The sequence below is a fragment of the Ammospiza nelsoni genome, chromosome 2, assembly GCF_027579445.1.
Source record: "Ammospiza nelsoni isolate bAmmNel1 chromosome 2, bAmmNel1.pri, whole genome shotgun sequence".
Classification (NCBI taxonomy): domain Eukaryota; kingdom Metazoa; phylum Chordata; class Aves; order Passeriformes; family Passerellidae; genus Ammospiza; species Ammospiza nelsoni.
In genome coordinates this window covers 77,200,258-77,221,552 of record NC_080634.1, presented here as the reverse complement: position 1 = coordinate 77,221,552, position 21,295 = coordinate 77,200,258, and the positions used below count along the sequence as shown (strand labels likewise).

Below are 21,295 nucleotides of genomic sequence, written 5' to 3'. Positions count from 1 at the left end.
GTTATTAAAGGAGGATTGCCTGCTAAGGAAAGAAATGAAATACACAGTAGCCTATAGCTGCCTCCAATATTCATGTTTAGATTTTGGATGGTTACAAGTAGCATTTTTACTGGAAACTTGAAGTAGTTAATCTGATCATTTAAAGGAATTGTTACTAGAATATGGTAATAGTTTAAAACTACGGAGGCTAGCTTTATATATTCTCTTACTCAAATAAATAAAACCAGTTGATTTCTACAAAAAAAAAAAAAAAAAAAAAAAATAAAGGACAACTCATTTTGAGGCTTTTGGTCAATAGAGTAGAAGTAAACCAGAAGAGTAAAAGAATCATCCATGGTTGGATAATAAAAGCTATCACAGGTAGTATGGGAAATGGAACATCAAGAGTGAGATGCTGCTCTTCCCCTCCTTCTGCCAAAAAAAATTAAAAGATGATAGACAGATTTAAAAAGAACTCTTCGAAATTATGAAGGATTCCTTATAGAAAGATCTCCTAGGCACAATAAAATCAGTCATAAGGGTAACTGGAGATTAAAGTAACTATTCAGGAGGTCTGTTGTTTAAAAATACATTGACTTTTGAGGGCTTATTTGAAGTAAAAACTCTCATGTCTTTGAGGATTAGACATCACTACTTAGAGAAAGGGATTGATTTAAAATACAATTAATTAGGAGGAATGTATTTTTGCCACAAAAGACCTGCTCATTTCTGTTTTGTGTAAAGGAAAACATTATAAATTCTCATCCACTGAATTAATGGAAGTATTTGATTAAACAGTAAATGTGGTTAGAATACAGGGATTAAGAGTTATAAAAATGTTTTTTCTTCATATCCTTAATACATTATTATGAGACACATTTCAAAGAACACATAAAAAATAAATATTTGAATATGATGAATGAATATTTATTTAATTAATTATAATCAATGGCTAATCAGAAATTATTAAAATATAATAGTGAAATTGGTTCAATTAAATATTACATGCATTAAAAGGCTCCAAATTTCTACCAAGTTCAGAAGTAGTGATATTATTAGAAGGTAATGCCTTTAAAAGTACAATTAGAACTTTTTAATTCCATCTGAACTTATTACGTGGTCTCTCTGGAAAATACAAATTCATATGAAGTCAATGAAGTGATGCCTACTCTGAATAAAGTCAATCAGAAGTAATTTCAAACCTAGCAAATTAGCCTTATTATTTTCCTAGTAACCATACTTTGCATAAACTAGCAGTGTATTTTGACTTGATTTTGCATTTATCAGATGCACATGCAAAACTAAATAGTCCATAACCTAATATAGATAAGGAATTTTATTGTCTAGTATGGAAAAAAAAGATGGTACACTTATTTTTTTAAGAGTTGTTCCCTTGATGAAATTTTCAAAGTTCTTCTCTGTTAAAAGGATGAATCATAAAACTTTAGACGTTTTTTTAGAAAAACAAAACAAACCTAAATTCAGATCAGACATTGGTGCAGTGGTTATTCTGATTTTAGTCTCTCTGCCAGCTGAATGGTTTTAACTATAGCTGTAGAGGCTTTGCCTGATTATTATCTCCTGCTCTGCCCAAATGACTAAAGAGTCTTTGCCCCAGAGAGAGACACTTACAGTAGGCAGAGCTAGGAAACAATGTACTTGGGAGAGCATGCTGCTTTTTGAAGGATTAGCCTTAACTGGTTTGCCACTGGCTCATTTGAGGGCATTAGATTAATAAATAACACAAACTCTATGGTATCACATAAACCATTTGCATTTATAGTCACATTTTATTCTGTGTTTGTGGAATGTTTATGGTTAACCATTTCTTGCTTAGCTAGAAGAAGTGGCATTTAGTGATTGCTCTTGATGCATTTTAAAGAATTCAATGTCGGCTTTTTTTACCCTTATGAATCAATCAAGAAAAGGTCTATATTTTTTCTAGCTGGTCGTTTGTGTTCGAGATATGTCTGAAAGATCCTCTGGAGGAGGAGGAGGAAATGAGGGAACTCACAAAACAATGCACCCCATTTCAAAAGAGGGAATACAACCTTGCCTTATGTAGGGCAAAAACTTCCACACAGAAGGTGTTTTTACTCTCCACCTTTCTTAACAGTACCATTCAGAATTAAATCTTGTAGTCCACAGTAGGAAACTTGACATTCACTGTCAGGTCAATTTAAGCAAGGACTGTATCTGTACTTGGCTTTCTTTACCTCTGTAATTGCTTCTGTGCTCTTTGGCATAAAATTCAGGTGAAATAAGGAAATGGTATTAATTCTTCTATCAAGTTACTTACAAAGTATCTAACTTGTTGATTGAAAGCTTTGAAGCGTTTGCATATCTGGAAGACTGATCACAAGATTTTGGGGTTTTTTCCCCTCCCTCTATACAAGGGAATAGCCTGAAGGATGTCCATGCTGGTCAAAAGTTAGAAGAAAATGCATAAATCCACAGAGAGGAGTTAATTGGAGCCTTAGTGTTCTCCAGGCTGATAAATTACTCTTTTATTAATCCATTACCACATAAAGTGTCTATCTCCACAAAGATATTAACTTTATTCTGATGTATAGCACACCAGGTCAGATGAGACACAACCTGCATGATGCCTTGACCACACAATACCATATTCTGTATTTCTCTGATATTTCCAAAAAGGAGCTCTTGAAGAGTTATAATCTTTATATGTAAATATAGTATTTTATATATAATTTTTTTGTTCTTGTTATTTTTCCTCTCTTCACAGGAGAATCCAGAGCAGAGAAGGACATACTGGAGTATATCTTCTGTCCTCAAGTTTGGGAGGCATAAAGCAGTAGGCAGGAAGTGGATTTTGGAAGTTTTTAAAAACTAGTAATAAGTAATAAACCAGAATTTGTTGAACAGGCAGGTGCTGTACAGTAGCACTTTTGTAAGAGTGGCACTGGCTACTTTGATTCTACTGCTTCGGAAATAAGAAATTTAGCATTTAGGACATTCTCAATCCTGATAAGTAGCTATGACACCTAATATCTTATTAGTTTTCATCAGGAAATATTATAGAATGGATGAGAAAGCAATAAGCATTAGCACTTTGCCAGAAGTTTGTTTCTTTACTGGTAACCGCGAGGGAAAATATTTTTACATTTGTACATTTGCACATTATAAATATTTATACATTTGTTCAATGAAATAATACATGTAGTAAAAGACTCCAGATTTCTGGAGAATTCTTCAGAATTATTGGTATTATTATAAGGAAATTCCCAGCCAAATATAACCCCATGTTATTAATGCAGGTTGTTTGTAATAATTGCACTGCTCTGATGTGCTGTTTTAGACCAGTGAGTGTGCTCATTAAACACTTCATGACAACTTAAAAACTTTGAAGAGAATTGTTCTGCTTTGTTTGTGTGTGATAGCTGCTGTCATAAAAATCTTAATGTCAATGTAACATATTAATACAAGGCAAAAAAATTACACTGCTGCAAAATATGAATTTTTATATTATTTGACTTAATTTCAGTCTCTGTGTAAATTCCCTTAGCAAATTTTACATAACCCTTCCCCTTGTTTGTTTTTGAATTAACAGTCCATTCTGACAGTACAGTTTTAATCCATTACTCGGGTTAAATGAATCACTCAAAAAGTAGGAATGTTGATTCATGAGACAACGTGCTGAGAGAGAGATGATACTCTTTAAACAGAATACAATCAAAAATTGAAATATTGTCTTTTTTCAAATGCATAATATCATTATGCAGGTCACGCTTTTTTGCAAAATATTGCATAAGAAAGTTTTATTGTAACTTTTCTCAGTTTTTCAAGGGCATTTTAAGCGCAATCCTTTTGGTTTTTCTCTCACTGCTTGTGTTGGTTCTGGCTGAGCTGCAGTTCATTTTCCCATAGCAGCCCCCACAGTGCTGTGCATTTTGGTGGCACTTGGCACCTGTAAACTCACCGCAGTGCCTCATGTTGTTATACATCTGACAACTTTATCTGTTCAAACTTCACTGCCCGGTGAAAGTCTATGCTTAAGAACCCAAAAGTGTTTTGGGGAATTTTTCTTTTTTTTGGTAGAAATCTTTGGAACTCGTGCATCCTTTGTCTTTGTTTATGTTTCAATAATTTATATCATCACGTATTTTTGTGCCAACACTTGATCATGCCCACGGAAAAATCTTTGAACTTCATATGTGTTGACAATATGTATCTTCTTGCTTAGTATTTACTAATTCTGGAAATGCAAATTTTTCATGGGAATGTACTAACTGCAATAAATCTCTCTCTTCAAAAGATTTTCAGCTCCACAAAAGACGAGAGCTATGAGAGAAAAGAGCTCAGATTATGATAAGTCTTTATGTGAAAAGGAAGGGTGAGATTCTTCCAGCCTCTCAATTAACAATAGCCTATGAGAATGTTATTGTTAAATTTATTATTGCACTATTTAGACCAAATGTGGCATTCACAGCAAGAACTTTTTTTTTCTTATTCATTTTTATTAGAACTGAGATGTTCTGAACTGAGTGAACTATGAACAGTGAAGTCATGTAGCCCTTCCAAAGACACCTGAATAACACCTCACATTAACATTTAGGAATTAGGAAGAATACTCTAGTGTGTAAATAAAACCTGAAATCCTACTCAGACATAAGGGATGTCTTACTTTACTGAGGTAACAGAATGTAGATGAGAGTTAAAAAGAATTTAACAGATGGCAAACATCATAATGGAGATTTTATTGCCGGCTTTAAGTAGTTTTGGTCCCAGAATATGCCACCAGAATCAGATTTAACAATGAGAAAAGCAACTATAGTGAAGTGGGTGAAGGAGCAGAAAGAGGAGAAAGGACATTGAGACTTGAGAATGCAGTATAATGTCAGGCAAGAGACATAGACTGGTTTATTTATATAGAGATCACAACATAAAGCCTTTTCCAAGGCATTTTAACTCTCCAGCATGATTTGAACAAAAAAATTAATAATCCACAGGTTAAGAAGCCTGAGAAATAAAACATTTAGGAGACTTCTTTCTTCAAAGAGGATGAACATTGGGTGAAATTTAAAAAAAAAAAAAGTGGGAGACAAGGTTTGCCCATGTATATCTTAAGCACAAAGATATCCTCGATATTTCTGCATATTTGAGCCCTGAGATCAGGGAGATCACTAGGAGAGCTCTGGCTGCAGTGTAGAAACATGTGTGCTGCATGTTAAAATGAGCAAAGAAAGACAGACAAGTGGTAGAGCACTTTCCAGTGAATCGGTGGTCTTGCTAGAAGTATTATGAGAATTTTGATAGATGGTATTGAGAACCTCAATGGAGTGATATTGGGATTGGCCCCTCCTCACAGAGCTATTTGAAAACAGATCCAAATCAATATGTAGGTGATAAGTATTTGTTGTTATTACTGCTGCGTTCCGCAGGGGGTTTCAAAGAGGTAATTCATTGTGGCACATGAAATAGTCCTGTGGGAGCTCCCAGGTTAGAGGAGAATAAAACTAGCAAATGAAGTGTCAAGACTTTATACTACTGTTTATTTTATACATTTAAAGTACACTATCCTTTCTAGTAACATTTCTTCAAATAGCTGCACGATTTACCGTATTTTAAAAGTACTTTTAAAAGAGAAACTTGTCAGCACAATTGCAGCACTTTGAAGCATTAAATATAATACATTGATTGGACTATTTGAAATCTAGATTTTGAAAAACTAGATTTTTTAAAAGATATATATTTTTTCAAAATATAAGACATTTTAAACATTTTTGTAATGCAAGGCTATTACTTCTATATTACAAATACCAGATCTCTTCATTTGCCTTCTAAGCCCAAAGGCTGTCACCACAAATTTGTCAGTCTTCAGCACCAAATGAAATAAATTCTTACATCTCTAACACTGAATGTGGAAACAGGTAATCTTCCACTTCACAAGCTACATGTACACATAAAATTGGTAAAAGTTTGTTTGGCAAAAGTATATCCCTTCCCTTCCTCTCTGTTCCTTGTGGGTTTGAGTATCAGGCACACATCCAAAAGGCAATGACATAGCATCAAAAAAAGAGGTGGATGTGTCTTTATTTTTATACACAGCAATGTAATAAGGGGGGCTGGTTCTGTATCATACTTTAATAGCTTATTAAGATCATTGATTTGTTGCACACAGGATTATCTCCTTGGTGAAAATGTCTGCAGAAGCTACCAAAAGAGAGCCTGGGCTATGGCTAGGACTTCTAGACTCAACTATGGAAAAAAAAATACATAGCAATCCCCCTTTCTTTCCTGGCTGCTTATGAGAGAAAGCAAAGTTGTCCAGAAATAAACAAATGCAGGAAGTTTTTTGATAAGGAAAAATAATACTGACTTTATGACTCTGTAGAAAAGGTAGTGCTGAGAATCAAAATTACTGTGGTCGACTTGTACACTTGCCTGAAATTCAGACATACTTTTCAAGTAGCTGTAAGCAATGTCATCATAGTGATTCTATCTCTTCTGTTTAAAAACTATGCTTTTAATTGATACCAGTCACCCAAAGCTAAGAAAATTACACAAAATTATATATGTTGCATAAGTATATGCATAGATGTTAAAAATATAAGCCTAAATTCTTATTATGTATATATTTTTTTCATCATAAGTATATGCACATAAGTGCATATGTACATATGTACATTTTTTCAACATAAGTATATGTATAGGTGTTAAAAATATAAGCCTAAATTCTAATTATGTTTATGTTTTTTTCAACTCTAGTTCCTCACATAAAATTTTAAATCTTGAGAAGACAATTTTGTTTTCTTACTAAAATGTATTGGTTCCCACTTTAAATCTAACTTTAAGTTCCCAAAGTCCTACTCATATATCAGTGATGCAATAGAATAATTTTTCAAGCACCTGTTTCATTTATCTTAAACATACACTTTAACATATACTTAAAGACACAAGTGATTTCTGAAAAAAAAAATCTTGATCTATATTGTAATAAAATTCTACAAAATTGAATGTTTTAACTGTTCTGTTGGACAGCCCATACCTGATGCCTCAGAACAAAGTAGGACTCTTTCTGGTACACATTAAAGACAACTTTTAAGTTGAATTCCAAAAAGGGAATTCATGCCAGCTTAAATCCACGAAATCACAACATGAGAAGTTGTGATTTCATGGGAGGTACTAGTAGCTCAAGGGAGGTACTAGTAGCTCAAGATTTATGCACAAGTCAAAATATCAAAAATTATGGGTTCATATTTTTGTTCTATAATATCTTAGAAAATGTTCAAATGAAACAGAATTCATGTAAATTTCACTATGCCTAGCACACAGCTTATAATTCTGGCAATTTAGAAGATGTAGGATAAAGAGGATATGAAGGCTAATTATAATTTTTACATTTTGAAAAGATTGCACTAAATATATCAATATTAAGAAAATTCTAATGCAGTAGAAGAGAGTGAAATGAAATATACTGTTCTTGAAATTCTTTTTTCACTTAATACTTTCTTAATAGCTCTAGTCACGTTCTAAGACCATTTTACAGTACTTCAATACCACAGTGTGTCATTATCAAATAGATATATATGCAGTATTACAAAGAACATCTGGTTTTAAATATTTGAACTCCTAACTTCTTTCTCTAAAGTTAAACCTCCAAGGGCACTCTAAGGAAGTAAGTGTCCAAACTTTTTTAGATATTGCTCAAAATCCCATCTAGACTTTTAGTAGGACTTGAAAATGTATAGATTAAGTGTCAGTGCAAGATCTTAGGCTGGTTTCAAACTGAATTGTTAAGGCATAACCCAGAATGTTCTGCCACATTTTTCCAGCAGTTCAAAAAGAAATGGGAAACTACATGATCTCTACAGCCACATTTTTAATTGCCTCTTTACTGTCAAGTCAAAAAGAACCTGGATTTCACATCTAAGCCTGAAAACATGCAACACCCTCAAATTCAGTGAGTGCAGATAACACAAAATGCAGAAAAAATAATTCAAAATGGAGAAATGGAGTTTAGATGAAAATATTTATCTATTGCCACCATCTCTGCCTATATTTCTACACTCGAAGAGAAATAAGAAGAGAAATCATATGTGCTGCAAAATGTCCTGATTCAGAGCAGTAGTAACTTACTTTGCTTGTGGTTAGAGTTCTATGCCTATCAAGTGCATAGCCACAGGATTTTTAATGAAAATTATTACAAATGTGTTTCAGAGAATAAACAAAACAAAAATACAATGCAACCAAATAAGACCCCAAACTACACAAAAACAAGACTAAGAAAAGTGGAAAGACGTATAAGAAACAGCAGTGGCATTATTGTTGAGTGCTTTAGTACATTGGTTCCAATAGTTTTCCATGAAATGCAGCTACCTGCCCTAAACCTCATGGTTTGCCACAGTTCCATCAAAAATTAGTTCAGTTTCTCTTTTTAACTGCCAAATCTCTTACATTAAGGTAATAACTCAGAGGGACATGCCACTTTATACCTATTATTTGACTAAAATACTGTGTTAAGTCTATATTGGGCCAAGTGTATTTTAACATGTGTTATGATAAAACTGATACTCATTGATACTGTGCTCACAGAAATCCTATAATCATAGGCCTATTCCTGTAAATCTTGCAGCACTACACAGGCAACTTTTCACATATTTTCTGAGATAACATAGTGGCATGGATTAGTGGAAAACATACCAATTCACTCTTAAAATGCATGAAAGAAACAGAATCATGGACTTACCGTCTGTTATTTTCAGGACTCTTTTGAATTCTCCACTTCCAGATCCTCCACAACCATCTTCATCATCACAATCACCACTGATTTGTTCATCTACACCTCCACCACTGCCTGTTTGTTGGAGATCCCATTTGTCATATTTTGGAAATGATTTGCCCTGCAACAGCTGAAGACAAGATATAGTATGCAAGTTAGTAGTACATGTGGAGAGCTTCAGAGAGTACCAAAAATTTCACATAAGTCCCTAGTAATTACCTGATTTGAAAAGGAAATTTCAGGATCAATAGAATGAGAATTCTGAATTTTTAAATTTTTTTTTCTTTAACACTGACTTACACTGATAGATTTAAAAGAGTGGCATTTGGAGATGTATTGTTTAGTTTTAATTAAAAACCCACAAATTGTCTTTATCACTATATAAGAAAATCACCAATTTCTTTCCCAGAGGCCAAGTGGAGTGGTTAAGTACATAGAATCACAGAAAAGTATGGGTTGGAAGAGACCTTTAAAGGCCATCTTTGGTGCAAATTCCCCTGCAATGAGCAAGGACATCTTCAACTGGACCAGGTTGTTCAGAGCCCCAACCCAACCTGATTTTAAATCTTTCCAGGGCTGGGTCATCTACTGCTTTCCTGGGAAACTTGTTTCAGCATCTCACCACCCTCACTACAAAAAACTTCTTCATTATATGTGGTCTAAATCAAATCTCCTTCAGTTTAAAACTATTGCCCTCATTTCTACCACAACAGACCCCACTAAAATGTTTGTTGCCCCTTTCTTATAGACCCACTTGGAGCAGACAGCATCTGTGCTACTTAACAGCTGGATCTGGATCTTTTAAAGGCCCATGTGGCGTCTACTGACACTTAAGATACATTTATTGTTTTATGTGAATTTGTCGCATTTGAAATATCTGAAATAGTGTGAGAGCTGTGTTGCAGTTCCATATTGGTGAATCCAAAACACCCTTTTCTGCTCTGAGTGTGTCATACAGCAATGTAGTAGAAGCTGAAAAAAAAAATTGTTGGGATGATATCAAATGCCTGAGCAAGGGACAGCAGACCAAACTAGTACATTCAGAGGCAGGGCTAGCATGGAGAGAACTGTTTCCAAAGGACATCCAGGTATTACTTGGGTTGAACTAATAAAAGTGAGGTAAAATAAAACAAAGGGGTAGCTGGTACTGGCCTAAGCAGTGTAGATTATTCAGTTCCAGTAAATAAGATTGTTCTCTGACTCCTTTTTATTTCTCACTGTAGAGATTGCAATGATATCTGCATTTTTTATAGGAAAACAATAGAGATCTGTTTAAACATTTCTCCACTCTGTTGAGCAGTGCTGAGCAGTTATCTGAATAATGTTAATGTCTCTCATTTATCAAATGTACAAGTGCTGTCATACAGTATTTAAATACGAGGTGGTACAACTGTCATATACACACAAAGTGCCTTCTTCCCCATTCAGATTCATTTCAGTTTATCTGTCAGATATATATGAAGACCATCACCTATAAAAACCCAGGTTCTTACAAATGTTAATAATTCTTATAACCTCATCTCATCCAAAATGCCAGTTTGTACAGGTTTGTACATTACTCATGCTTCAATCTAGGACGACTTCTTTACACTGGCCAAAACCTCGCTGTCTCAGATTCTTTAATTTAATAATCAGATAGTATTTTCTCTTTAGGAATATATTAATTAGTTAGAAACAGACTCAGTTGTTTTATAGCTTCAAAAATGTGTTTGCTTTGTTGTTTAACAAGATACTGGGTTCATATTTTCAACCTACATACTCAGTTTATTTTCAGCTTATGGAATCACTTCCCAGACAAGGATCTCTTAAGTGCTGTACAGTGCCCAACAAAAAATATTTTAATCACTACTGCAATGAGATCATTCAGATAAATCTCAATGCTTCCATAAAATCCACTTGATCCTCTGTGTAAGAACAGGAGAATGCCTCTCACCACTGAATTAGCAGAGCCAATTTATGCAGCACTTTTAATTCAAAAGTTTTATTAGACATTTATATGCTACCTGAAAGACAAACTACTTAGCTAAGAGGAAAAAAAGATCCTTGGTACTGCTGCTCTGCTCCCTGCTCATTGTGTAAGCCATGCCATACTTCTAAAAACTAGTATTTATTGAACCAAAACACAGACTATTTAATGAACTACACTCAGTTAAAAAACACACTTCTTTTTCACCCCAATTCATATTGTGACACATTCCCAGGGCCAGTTGTGTGATAAGGTACTCTATTCCTGAGATCTGTGGCATAAACATGGGCAGGAACTGCCCGCAAGACAGACAGTTTTTCAAACAAAATGTGTTGGCAAATTTTCTACAATATGCCATATACATATATACCATATATACAATATATATCTAGTGTTTGTATATTCATATATATATATATATATATATATATATATGTAAACACACATTTTTTTCAGCCAGAGAACATGCATCCTCCTCTATATCTCTGTCTCAGTCTTACAAATATATTGGCTTAGTAAGGTTTTATATTTTGTTGCGTCTTTAAATTTCAGCATACTTAGTTATTTCTCTTTCCTGTCTTTTTCTTCCTTTTTTTTCTTATTATTATGCATTATTGACTTATGACTAGAAACCTAAAAATACAGATGATCCCACTTAATTGCTTTAAAGGTAGGTCCAGTATTGAAAAAGTACACTAACTTTTTTCAAACTTTTTACTATGCTTGAAATAGTAGAAATTAAATAATGATTAAGCTCATTTGTTATTTGGACTTTGTTATTCTCAATTCAGTCTCCTTAAATGTAGAAGAAGAAATTTTGTTTCCATATAAGTTCACAAGTCTCAGTGCTGGTCCTCTACTAAGCAAGACTTGGATCTAGTATAAATTCTTTATTAAACAGAAATCCATGTAGTGCTTCAAAGCTAAATTGATTCACATTATAAATAAAGATAAAAGTTGTTTAGAAGAATTGTTCTCTTCTGCTGCACTTTTTATAAAGCTATTCTATGAGAGGAAAATAAGTACATGTTCTAACTGGAAAATTCTGTTGTATATGCTTACTGGGTCTTCCAGCTGAATGAGGAGGGTTATTAGCTGTATACTATCTGCCCCTCCAAAAAGTACAATGACTGTTTTCCTGCTGTGTCATAGTGTAATAGTTTCTTTTCTTCTTTTGTCTAAAACTTACTCCATTGTATCAAATTTTTTGTCTCAAAAACCCTGAAGCCACAAACGCCATAACTGAATCACACATCATTGTCTTTCAATTTCAATTAAAGAGGCAGCAAATATTCTTGGCAACTGTGTTTATTTGAATGAGTGGCAAGGGTTAATTCACCTCTGTTCTGAGACTGCAGTAGATACACCAATATTATAGATTTGCTGGTTCTTAATGTTGATGGAAGTTTATTGAACTAAGACTTTGGTATTAAAAGCATTTCCTCTGCTAGTGGTGTTTTATTTTCCCAGAAAATTTGTGCACCACTACTATGGTATATGTGCATGGGGGAATGATTTGGGTATAAATCAACTAAAAGGTCCTTGGGAGTCTTCAGCTTCACAGCTTTCCTGCATAGCTTTGGGAAGTCTGGCCTCCCCCTTAGATCTTTTAGTGCTCAGTTGCCAAAATACCTCTCAGGACCAGTACTGATGGCTTAGTGAAATGCTTTCTTTGACCCAAAAGCAATTCTGAACAAGGTTATAATACCAAAAAGAACCATTAATAAAATTTGTGACATTTCACATTTTAGAATGGAAATATTTGCATTACAGAAGTTACATTGTTGTATTAAAGTACTTGCAAGGTTCTGTAAATATATGACTCTGCTCTGTAACATTTCAGTAAGAAAATGAACTGCTTTCAGCAGCTACAGAGGCATCTTATGAGGGTTGTTGAAGCTTCTCAACAAATCTCAGAGTATAAGCATAATTAGGAAAATTATCACTAAGGATGTATGATTATTGTACAATCCTATAGGGCCTTGTAATATTTCAAGTTTATTTGAGACTTTTATTGATGATCTGTAAAGCAAAATGAAAAACCAAGTGGTAATGATAAATCTCTTATTGCCACGGGAACTGGAGAACTACTAAATAACAAAAAGAAGTGACAAACTAAGAAAATCTCATCTGGCAAGTGAGGCAATTGAGTGAATTTTAAAATACGTACTACAATAAAATACAGACAAAAGTAAATTTGCAAGTCTAAATATTGTATTACATGCATATTAAAGACAAAATATTCTGTTTCGTAAATTAATTGTGGGTGTCCTGTGTAGCCAGCGGAATATGAATTACTCAGAGCAGTGTTCTAGCCAAAGATTTTAATGGGACATCTTTGGGGACAGAAATAGGAATACTAAGTCAGATTAGGGATGTTATATTACTCCTAAATCCCATTCTCATTGTCTTTGTTCAGAAAGGATGGCCCAGAAGTGAATTCCATTACAGTGATTAAAATGGAACCAAAAATCCTTTTGTTTTAGCCACAGAGCTCATCCTTTCGTACACTCAGAAAACCCTTGATCTCAAGATTTAACCAGCCTTATAAGCCTTGCAAGTGCCTATATGGCAAATACAGATTTAACAGATTTGGCAGGCCAAAGCATATGAAAATGGCAAATAAATATTTTTTTTATTTAAACATTCAAAGTGAATTAAAAAAAAATCTATGCTACAGGAATCATACATTTAAAAACATTCAGATTGATCTATATAAAAAAAATGTCAGTAATTAATAGTAATAATCAACAGTTGGGGTAAGGGGGATTTTTTAGTTTGGTTTGGTTTATTTAGACTTTTGAGGGGGGTTTTGTTGGGTTTTTTTTTGTTTGTTTGTTTGTTTGGTTGTTTTATTTCCTGGTTCACATAGACTTTGGCCTTAAAACATGAATTAATTCAGAAGTTCAAGGACATGGTATGTGTGAGGTTAAAGTAAAAAACTGAAATAGTCCCTTCTACCTCTCAAAAATGTATAAATTCATATAAGTAAATCCAAAATGGCAAGAGTGTACTCTGTTTTGTATTTTTCTGTTTAACAGGAAGTTGCAAGTGATTTAATCCCTGTTGTTTATCTCGGCAGGAACACCAGACAGCCATTCACTCACTCCTCCTCAGTGGGATGAGGAGAAAATCAGGAAAATGGTAAAACTTACGGGTTCGGATAAAAAAAGTGTAGTAGGACATAAAAGGAATGGCAAATAATAATAGTGAGGGTGATGAAAGAATGTACAAAACAAGCGATGCACAATGGAATTTCTCACCACCCTCTGACTGATGACCTGACCAGTGGATCACCAGCCAGCTCTCTCCAGTTTACATTCTTAGTGTAATTTTGTATGGTAAGGGATAACTCTTGGATCATTTGGGCCCATCTTCTTGCACACCTCCAGCCCTGCTCGCTGGCAGGGCAGCAAGAGAAGACAAAAAGGCCTTGACAGAGTAAGCACTGCTCAACAGCAATTAAAATGTTGCAGTATTATTAACATTATTCTTGCCCTAAATCCAAAACACAGCATAATACCAGCTGCTAGGGAGAAAATTAACTCTATCCCTTCTGAAACAAGGACAATGTCTAATGAATGATGAACACTGAAAGGCAATAAAATTTTTGCAATAAAATGTTTACATGATTGAAACTGATGTGATTCAAAAATCTAGTATCCTATTCACTTATTCTTTGTCATAGATCTTAATGGGAAATATGGATTGTCTATACATTTTATTGTATTGTATTTCAATGAAAATATCTTGATGCTCTCTTGCAGTTCAGTGTGAACTAAGCTCAGTCACAGAATTTCCTCTCTTTCATTTATGTGAACATCATAAGTACTTTTGGAGGGTATCTTAAAGGAGCTCAGCAGTGAATCCAATTTAGCTAATCAAGTCAAATCCAGAAGAATTACTTCTAGAAGTCTCGCTTCCTTGAACTCTTTCAAATGAGAGGAAAAAACTGCTATTTTTTTTTACCTCTGCTTATCATTACATATCCGAATACTTAGAAATCAGAATTTCCTTTGGTGATCTCTAAAAAAATTTATTCATACGCCTGTAGGCCAGAATGTCCTGTAGGGTTTCATTTCCTTAACAAAACTATGCATTCCAAATTAGAAATCCAGCTTATATTGGAGACTGGTATTTAGATCACTAGTACAAGAATTCATAGTCCCTTATGAATAGTGAGTGCCCCGTGGGGATTTTTTTTAATTGAAAAAAAAATTATTTAAAAAAATTATGTAGTTATGTACTTCACACAAAAAAATATGTATTTTTGTATGAAGTACATAAGTACATCACCTCTTTTCTTTATTTTTGATAATATTTTCTCAGAGAGGATGAGATTTCTAATCAGCTATAACCTTTATACCTTTGAGATGATACCAAGTACAAGCAATGTATACATTGCTATGTCAAACCCACTGTTTCCTGCCTAGATCCAGAGCTACAACTCTATGTTTCAAGCCTGAAAACTCATTCTTCTCCATAAAATCACCAGTAGCCTGAATTTCTGATGGAAGTAACACAATACTTCTCTCGAGTCTAAGCTAACTCAGCTGAGCAAAGAAAGAAATAGACATTCATTCTGCTTACTGAACTGCAAAAATTAGAAATGTGGCTGAGCACCAGCACTGCACAACACACCTTCAACCTACTCTTTGTGCTTTCTTGACATACCTTTACTACCTCAGGATCAAATCAGTTGCTGCCTGAATAGCAAAAATAAAAATCACCCCAGCTTATTATTACACAACTACTTCAAAATCCTTCTCAGTAGTTATTTATGTAGCATTCAAAACCACTTAGTAAGAGAACAAAATTTTCAAAGAAAGCTAATTGCTAAATCAGGTAGCAATGACTAGCAATTTTCATTGAAGGTACAGTTCCTCACAGTGGGACTATGGGTTCGAGCACAAGCACACACTGTACATTTTATTCCATCCCTAGCATGCTTCCTGACCATCACAAAGTTGAATTGACCTAACTAGCACTCTCCAAAAAAATGCTTGACCCCAATTTGAGCCTTAGAATAGTCTACAGACTGTTCTGAGTAGGCAGCCTGTATATGGTTATTCTGCCGGTTTTTTGGGATGTCTACAGTGCCAAAAAAAAGAGAACCAGGCAATAAGGTACCGTGATAGACACTGAATTCTCAGTCTTTCTAACTTACATCTGTTCACCAACCAGTCCTCCCTAAGCCACTTATTAAGAGGCTCTTTGTAATCACTGGAGATGTGGAGCAGTGTGCTCTCACCCTTTTTCCTCCTTTTACTGAGTAATATAGATACAGCTCCTAAATGGAACTGTCCATTCACAAATACCCTTTTCCCAATTTTTTATGTATAGAAATCTTGCTTTGTATCTGGGATTGCATTTTACATCAAACCCACCAACTCAGGTTCTCACTTGAGTTCTGTCATGAAAAATTACTTTTCTTTCCAGTTGTTATTGGTTCAGAGTGAGTACAAGAGCAAAAGCTTGGCTCTTATCCCTTGGTGCAATCCCTGCCACCACAGTTATGCACACTATCAACTTGATTTGTTTAAAAATATTTACGTATTTCCATCCATAAAAATGCATGTCTTGCTAACATTTCACTGCAGGTTTAAATCAGCCTCAGAAAATTAAGAAAATTAGTTAGAAAGAGTTAGACATTTCTGAGATAACAAATGAGAGCAAAACTAAACCCCAGAACCATAGAAGGTACTCTTATTTCTGTCTAGTAGCTGAAATAACAGAAAAAAAGTCACATTTTATATGATTAATGTTTAGAGACTAATATTCTTTGCCTGTTTCACTCATCCATGCATATGCTTGTTTGGTTTTTTTGTCACTATTCTTTTCTGTTCATCTGTTTCCTCTTAGTTATTTGAAGGTTATTGGTTATAACCCCTTCCAGTAGATATTACAAATAATTTTTCATATAATTTTGAAATAACTTTATCCTTTACGTTCTCCTTATCTGAATTTTTGGACCTTTCTTCCTTGGCAAGGGATGATATAGAGAGACATATATGACATATATTAGACAGTTTTCTTTGGTCCTAATAGTAGAGTGAAATTATGTCCTTCCAGAACAGGATATGTGAATCACTAGACAGCTTAATATTGAGTGCTTTAATGAGTGATTAATGAGGTATAACCAAAAAAAAAAGAAGAAGGATTGATTTAAATAACATGGCACACTGTGATCAGATAAAACTCATTTGAACAAACAGAGCCAGGATTTTGGGTGGGGTTGGGCTTCAGAATCATATACCTGAGTGTAGATGTCAAAAAATTGACATGTTTTTATGTAAGTGAAGTGTCTAAAGTCCTCAGTAGTTAGAAGTTTGATTCAGTTTTGTGAAGATCATTGTTTAGTGCTTTTTGATATGACCTAGAGTATCTGGTGCAGAGAGACAGGAGTGACAGAGAATTTGCAGAAGACATCAAGAAACTGCTGGAGGCCAAGGAACATCGAGCAGCTGGAATGGTTCCAGGCATCTGAGCACATGCAATTGAACCATAATCCTAGTTAAAGCTGGGAGTTATTCAGCTAAGCAAAGGCTGGAATCCAAAGATTCCAGAAAAGAAAATAATATAGAAAAGAAATAACTAAAAAATGTTCATCAAGAGGATTCTTAATTCTTTTAGCCAGGCAGTGCAATTTTTGTTTGTTTGGTAACAACACAGCTCATAGCACAACAATGCACAACTGGATAAAAGCACAGTGGGATCCTAACCATCTATCTAAATGCTATAGATATAAAATTCACTGGTTTTCTGTATGTTCCCTCTCTATATAAACAGCAAAAATAATCAAATTATTTGTGAGGAAAAATGCTGATTACAACTTGAGAATCAAATTTTCTAAAATAAAGTTTCAAACCAAACATTTTCAGTGATACCAGCTAGAACTTGGAAAAACATATGCAGAATTAACCAGAATTACAGCCAGTTTCAATAACCTCATGACTATCATTACGCAGGATGCAGTTTTTCAAATAAAATAGGAAACCAACACATACCAGTGAAGCTGTGCAATGGAAGAGTGTGGAAACCCAGGGCACCAGGAATATTTCTCTGTCTGCTCTGAAGTAACCCTGACCCCCAGGGGAGCACTGACTTTGACCCTCATTCATAGAGAACATTTCCTAGACTTCAAGATAGACTAGAATCCAAAAAGTGTGAAATAAATTATAGAGAGTTTATCACTTGGTAAAAAAGTTAAGTTTTAAGATTTTTAATATGTTGTAAATAGAAACAAAATAGAAAACACAAAGTGTCACCCTAAGTTTCTTCTTCATGATTCTTCTCATAAATTTGAGCAGCATTTTGTAATTAAGCAGAAAAGTCTGCATTGCAAGCTTTGAAACCAGTTATTGAGTTAAAAAAGAAAATAATCTAAGTGTCCATTCTTAATTAAAAAGTTTAGTCTTAAAAAACCTTGTAACAAAAGATTAACCATTTTGTGCCTTCTAATGAAAAACTACCAAACTCACAATAGTAAAACTATTTTACTAATAAAAAAATAATAAACAGTTAAATCCAAACATAAATTATTATCTCAAATACCTTCAAATCCAAAAAAACCCAACAACTAATACCCCCACAGAAGAGAATTCACCAACCTGCAAGATTAATATATGCAGACATTACGGACATGAGTACACGATCATTAGCTCATTATCATGCACTGATTTGTACTGATGGTAACATCAATCTGTTATTAGTCTGGTTGTTACTTGGACATAAAAATCATGGCATTAGCAAAATGTAAATGTTTAATTTTATTTTTTAAGAATAAAGTTTGTTCCATGGTTCAACATGTTTTTATTAAATTGCTACTGAACAATAAGCTATAAATGGGTTCTACAGCAAATTATCTATAATACATCAATTTTCCACCTGTGTATTTCCAGTCTGTGGCAATTTGGAGCTTATGTCTACAAAACTAAGACATAAGCTTTGTTTTACTCCCTTGACACAGCTTTTTACTTAACAGTTAATAATCTGTAAACCGTAGTTTCTTCTCATTATCAGTGGAAACAGAAGTTTGATGTTAGAGCTGAAGTAAATTAAGCTTCATGATAGATAACGAAAATCACAGACAGGCTATTTCGGGTTTTGATTTCTTCTTATACTTCACAGATCTGCAAGTGAAAGGGCATAATATTGAGCCATTTAGAAGAAGGACCTTCTGGAACACTTTTCACTTTATAAGAATATGCTACTTGACATTTCTTCTGGAGGGCCATTCAGAAGACATTATAGGAAAAGCTGCATTGAAATAATCTGTGATGCCATCATGAGCAAAATTGTGCCTATACTGTTAGAGGTAAATTTCTATTGCTACCCTATTGTGAGTGAATAAATTGATGATTTATCCAGTGAACTGATTTCAGAGTATTCAGTAGACAGTCAGTGGAGGGGACCCACCAGCAGTGCTGACTGACACACTGCCTTCCTTTATCCAGCAGCAGCATGATAAAGCTACTTTTCTCTTCTGCTTGGTGACATTTCTAGCCCTCCCATCAGTGGACTTGAGTGAGTGAGGAAAAGCAACATCTGCTGTGTAAAATTCAAGAAGATTAAGCTGACAGCAAAGCCAATATTGTGTGACTTCATAAAACTAGTATGCTTCTAGCAACAATTGAAAGGAAATTAAGTACAAATATAAAATAGAAGGAAGCTTTTACTTTTGCATTAGGCATTCCTCTGTAGATAATGCAAGTGAAAAATGGTCCCATATACTCAAAAAATTGAAACATTAAAAATAGATTTTCCTCTTCAGCAGCTGCATATGTACTTTTCCCTTAAATGAGAGCATTCTAAATTGATCTAGAATATGATATGACAGTAGACACCTATAAAATTTAATGCAGAACTCAGTAAGAAACAAAATCCTTCAGTAATAATTTCTCTCATAATGGACCATAGAAATGTTTTCTGTGGAACAGCTTTTGTGGGGAGGGATTCTCTGTGCAAATATATTGTCATGTCCCATCTCTCCTTCCCCCTCCCCTGCAATACAAAAGATACTATGCAGAACCTTAATATAACTAATATAACTTATATCCAGGAATCTCCTTATATTAGTTAGACCAAGTATCAATCACAAAAGCATACCTCCACTCCTTATCTGTGACTTTGTTTGGCCCCGTCCTAGAATAAGAGATTGCCACAAAGCATACCACAGAAAAAACATGGATCCAGAATCTTCTGCATTATTTACCAAGTTTTTCTTAAGGTCCAATACATACTCTTTTAATTTTCAGAATATATCCTTCAGAGAGAATGCCAGTATAAACTCTATTACATAATTTATGCCACACTTAAGTCTTACACTGAAAGTTCTCCAGTCACTGAGATTGTGTGCCAGCACTCTCCAGAATACAAGTGAATTCTTAATGAGGTTAAAACAAGGCCTTCCTGCCACAGAATTTGCTCCTTGTCCCCATTCTCAAGTTGTCATTTCTTTTCATGATTTCTGTATAACTACACTTCTCTGGTTATATTCGTGTAGTAAGGCTGCTTTGCATAAATTGGGACTTACAATATATGAAGGACTGTGTTTTTAAATCTTCTTTGCCTCCAAACTATTCTTAAAATAGTTCCCATTGCCTAGTCTTGTCAAAATGCATCATGCCTGTTTTTCAAAATCTTCAAGAGAGTTAAGGCATCCTTGAAATATGAACGTGGTCAAGGAGCAGACGTGTACATTACTTGAGAACAGGTTTCTTGGTGCATAAAGAAGTGAACCATTTACAATCAGAGTCTTCTCAGAAAGATTTGCTGGAACAATTCTTTAGATCCCATTGGGTCTTTGTATGTGTGATAAGATTACAACTTTTCTCAGAAAAGCTAGCTTCAAGTTCAAGTAGCTGCCTATGCTATTTCTCTGCAGCATTACTTATTCAGATGCAATCAAGTACCATGGAGAATATTATAAAATAGAAGAAGCCTTTTTTGAAATTCCTGAGAAAGCCTGGCTCATACATTTTGCAGCTGTAATATGTGCGCAAAAGTCTAATTATAGTAATCCTAATCTATGCAGACTATGTTATTAAACGTGACATATATTTTAATTGTTGACAGATGGCTTTGAACCATGTATAAATATTTATAAAGTCACACATATTCCTATAGCTAGCACACAGAAAATTTCCAGGTATATTAGTCTGTCTTTTCTGAGTCCTTTTATATGCACATGCAAACTCAGGATTTCCATTTTAATAACTATTTTATTAGTTTAGGTTATCTGAAGACATAAAAGGACCATTTTCTTTTTAAAGTGAAATGAATATTGCATAGATTACAGACAGTTTTGATTACTGTGGAAATCAGAGTACTTTTTCATCAATGCATTGTATTGTGTTAGCACATGTGCTCACAGTTATTAAATATTGCCATTGTGCTGTTTATTCATAGTCACCCATCTTCTCTCATCCCTACAGGGAAGATATCAATAGAAACCCTAAAATCTCCATGAACAGTGCATAAAAACAGGCTCAATCCAGCAAGACTATTCATTAATACACAAATCTAATGCATGTTCCTCTTATTTAGAACTCAGAAATCCTCATGTAGCTGGTTATTAAAAAAACACCTAAAACAAGAAGAAAATG

The 21,295-nt window shown here is 34.3% G+C and overlaps 1 protein-coding gene across 3 annotated transcripts in view; it reads right to left on the bottom strand.

Annotated features, from left to right (window-relative positions):
• The window catches only part of GPC5 (glypican 5), a 597,183-nt gene that overhangs the window by 272,641 nt on the left and 303,247 nt on the right, over positions 1-21,295 (bottom strand). For all 3 annotated transcript variants that reach the window (XM_059466144.1, XM_059466146.1, XM_059466145.1), the window contains one exon: positions 8,690-8,852. In XM_059466144.1, the coding sequence (XP_059322127.1) occupies positions 8,690-8,852 (163 nt within the window). The remainder of the gene's footprint in view (positions 1-8,689; positions 8,853-21,295) is intronic.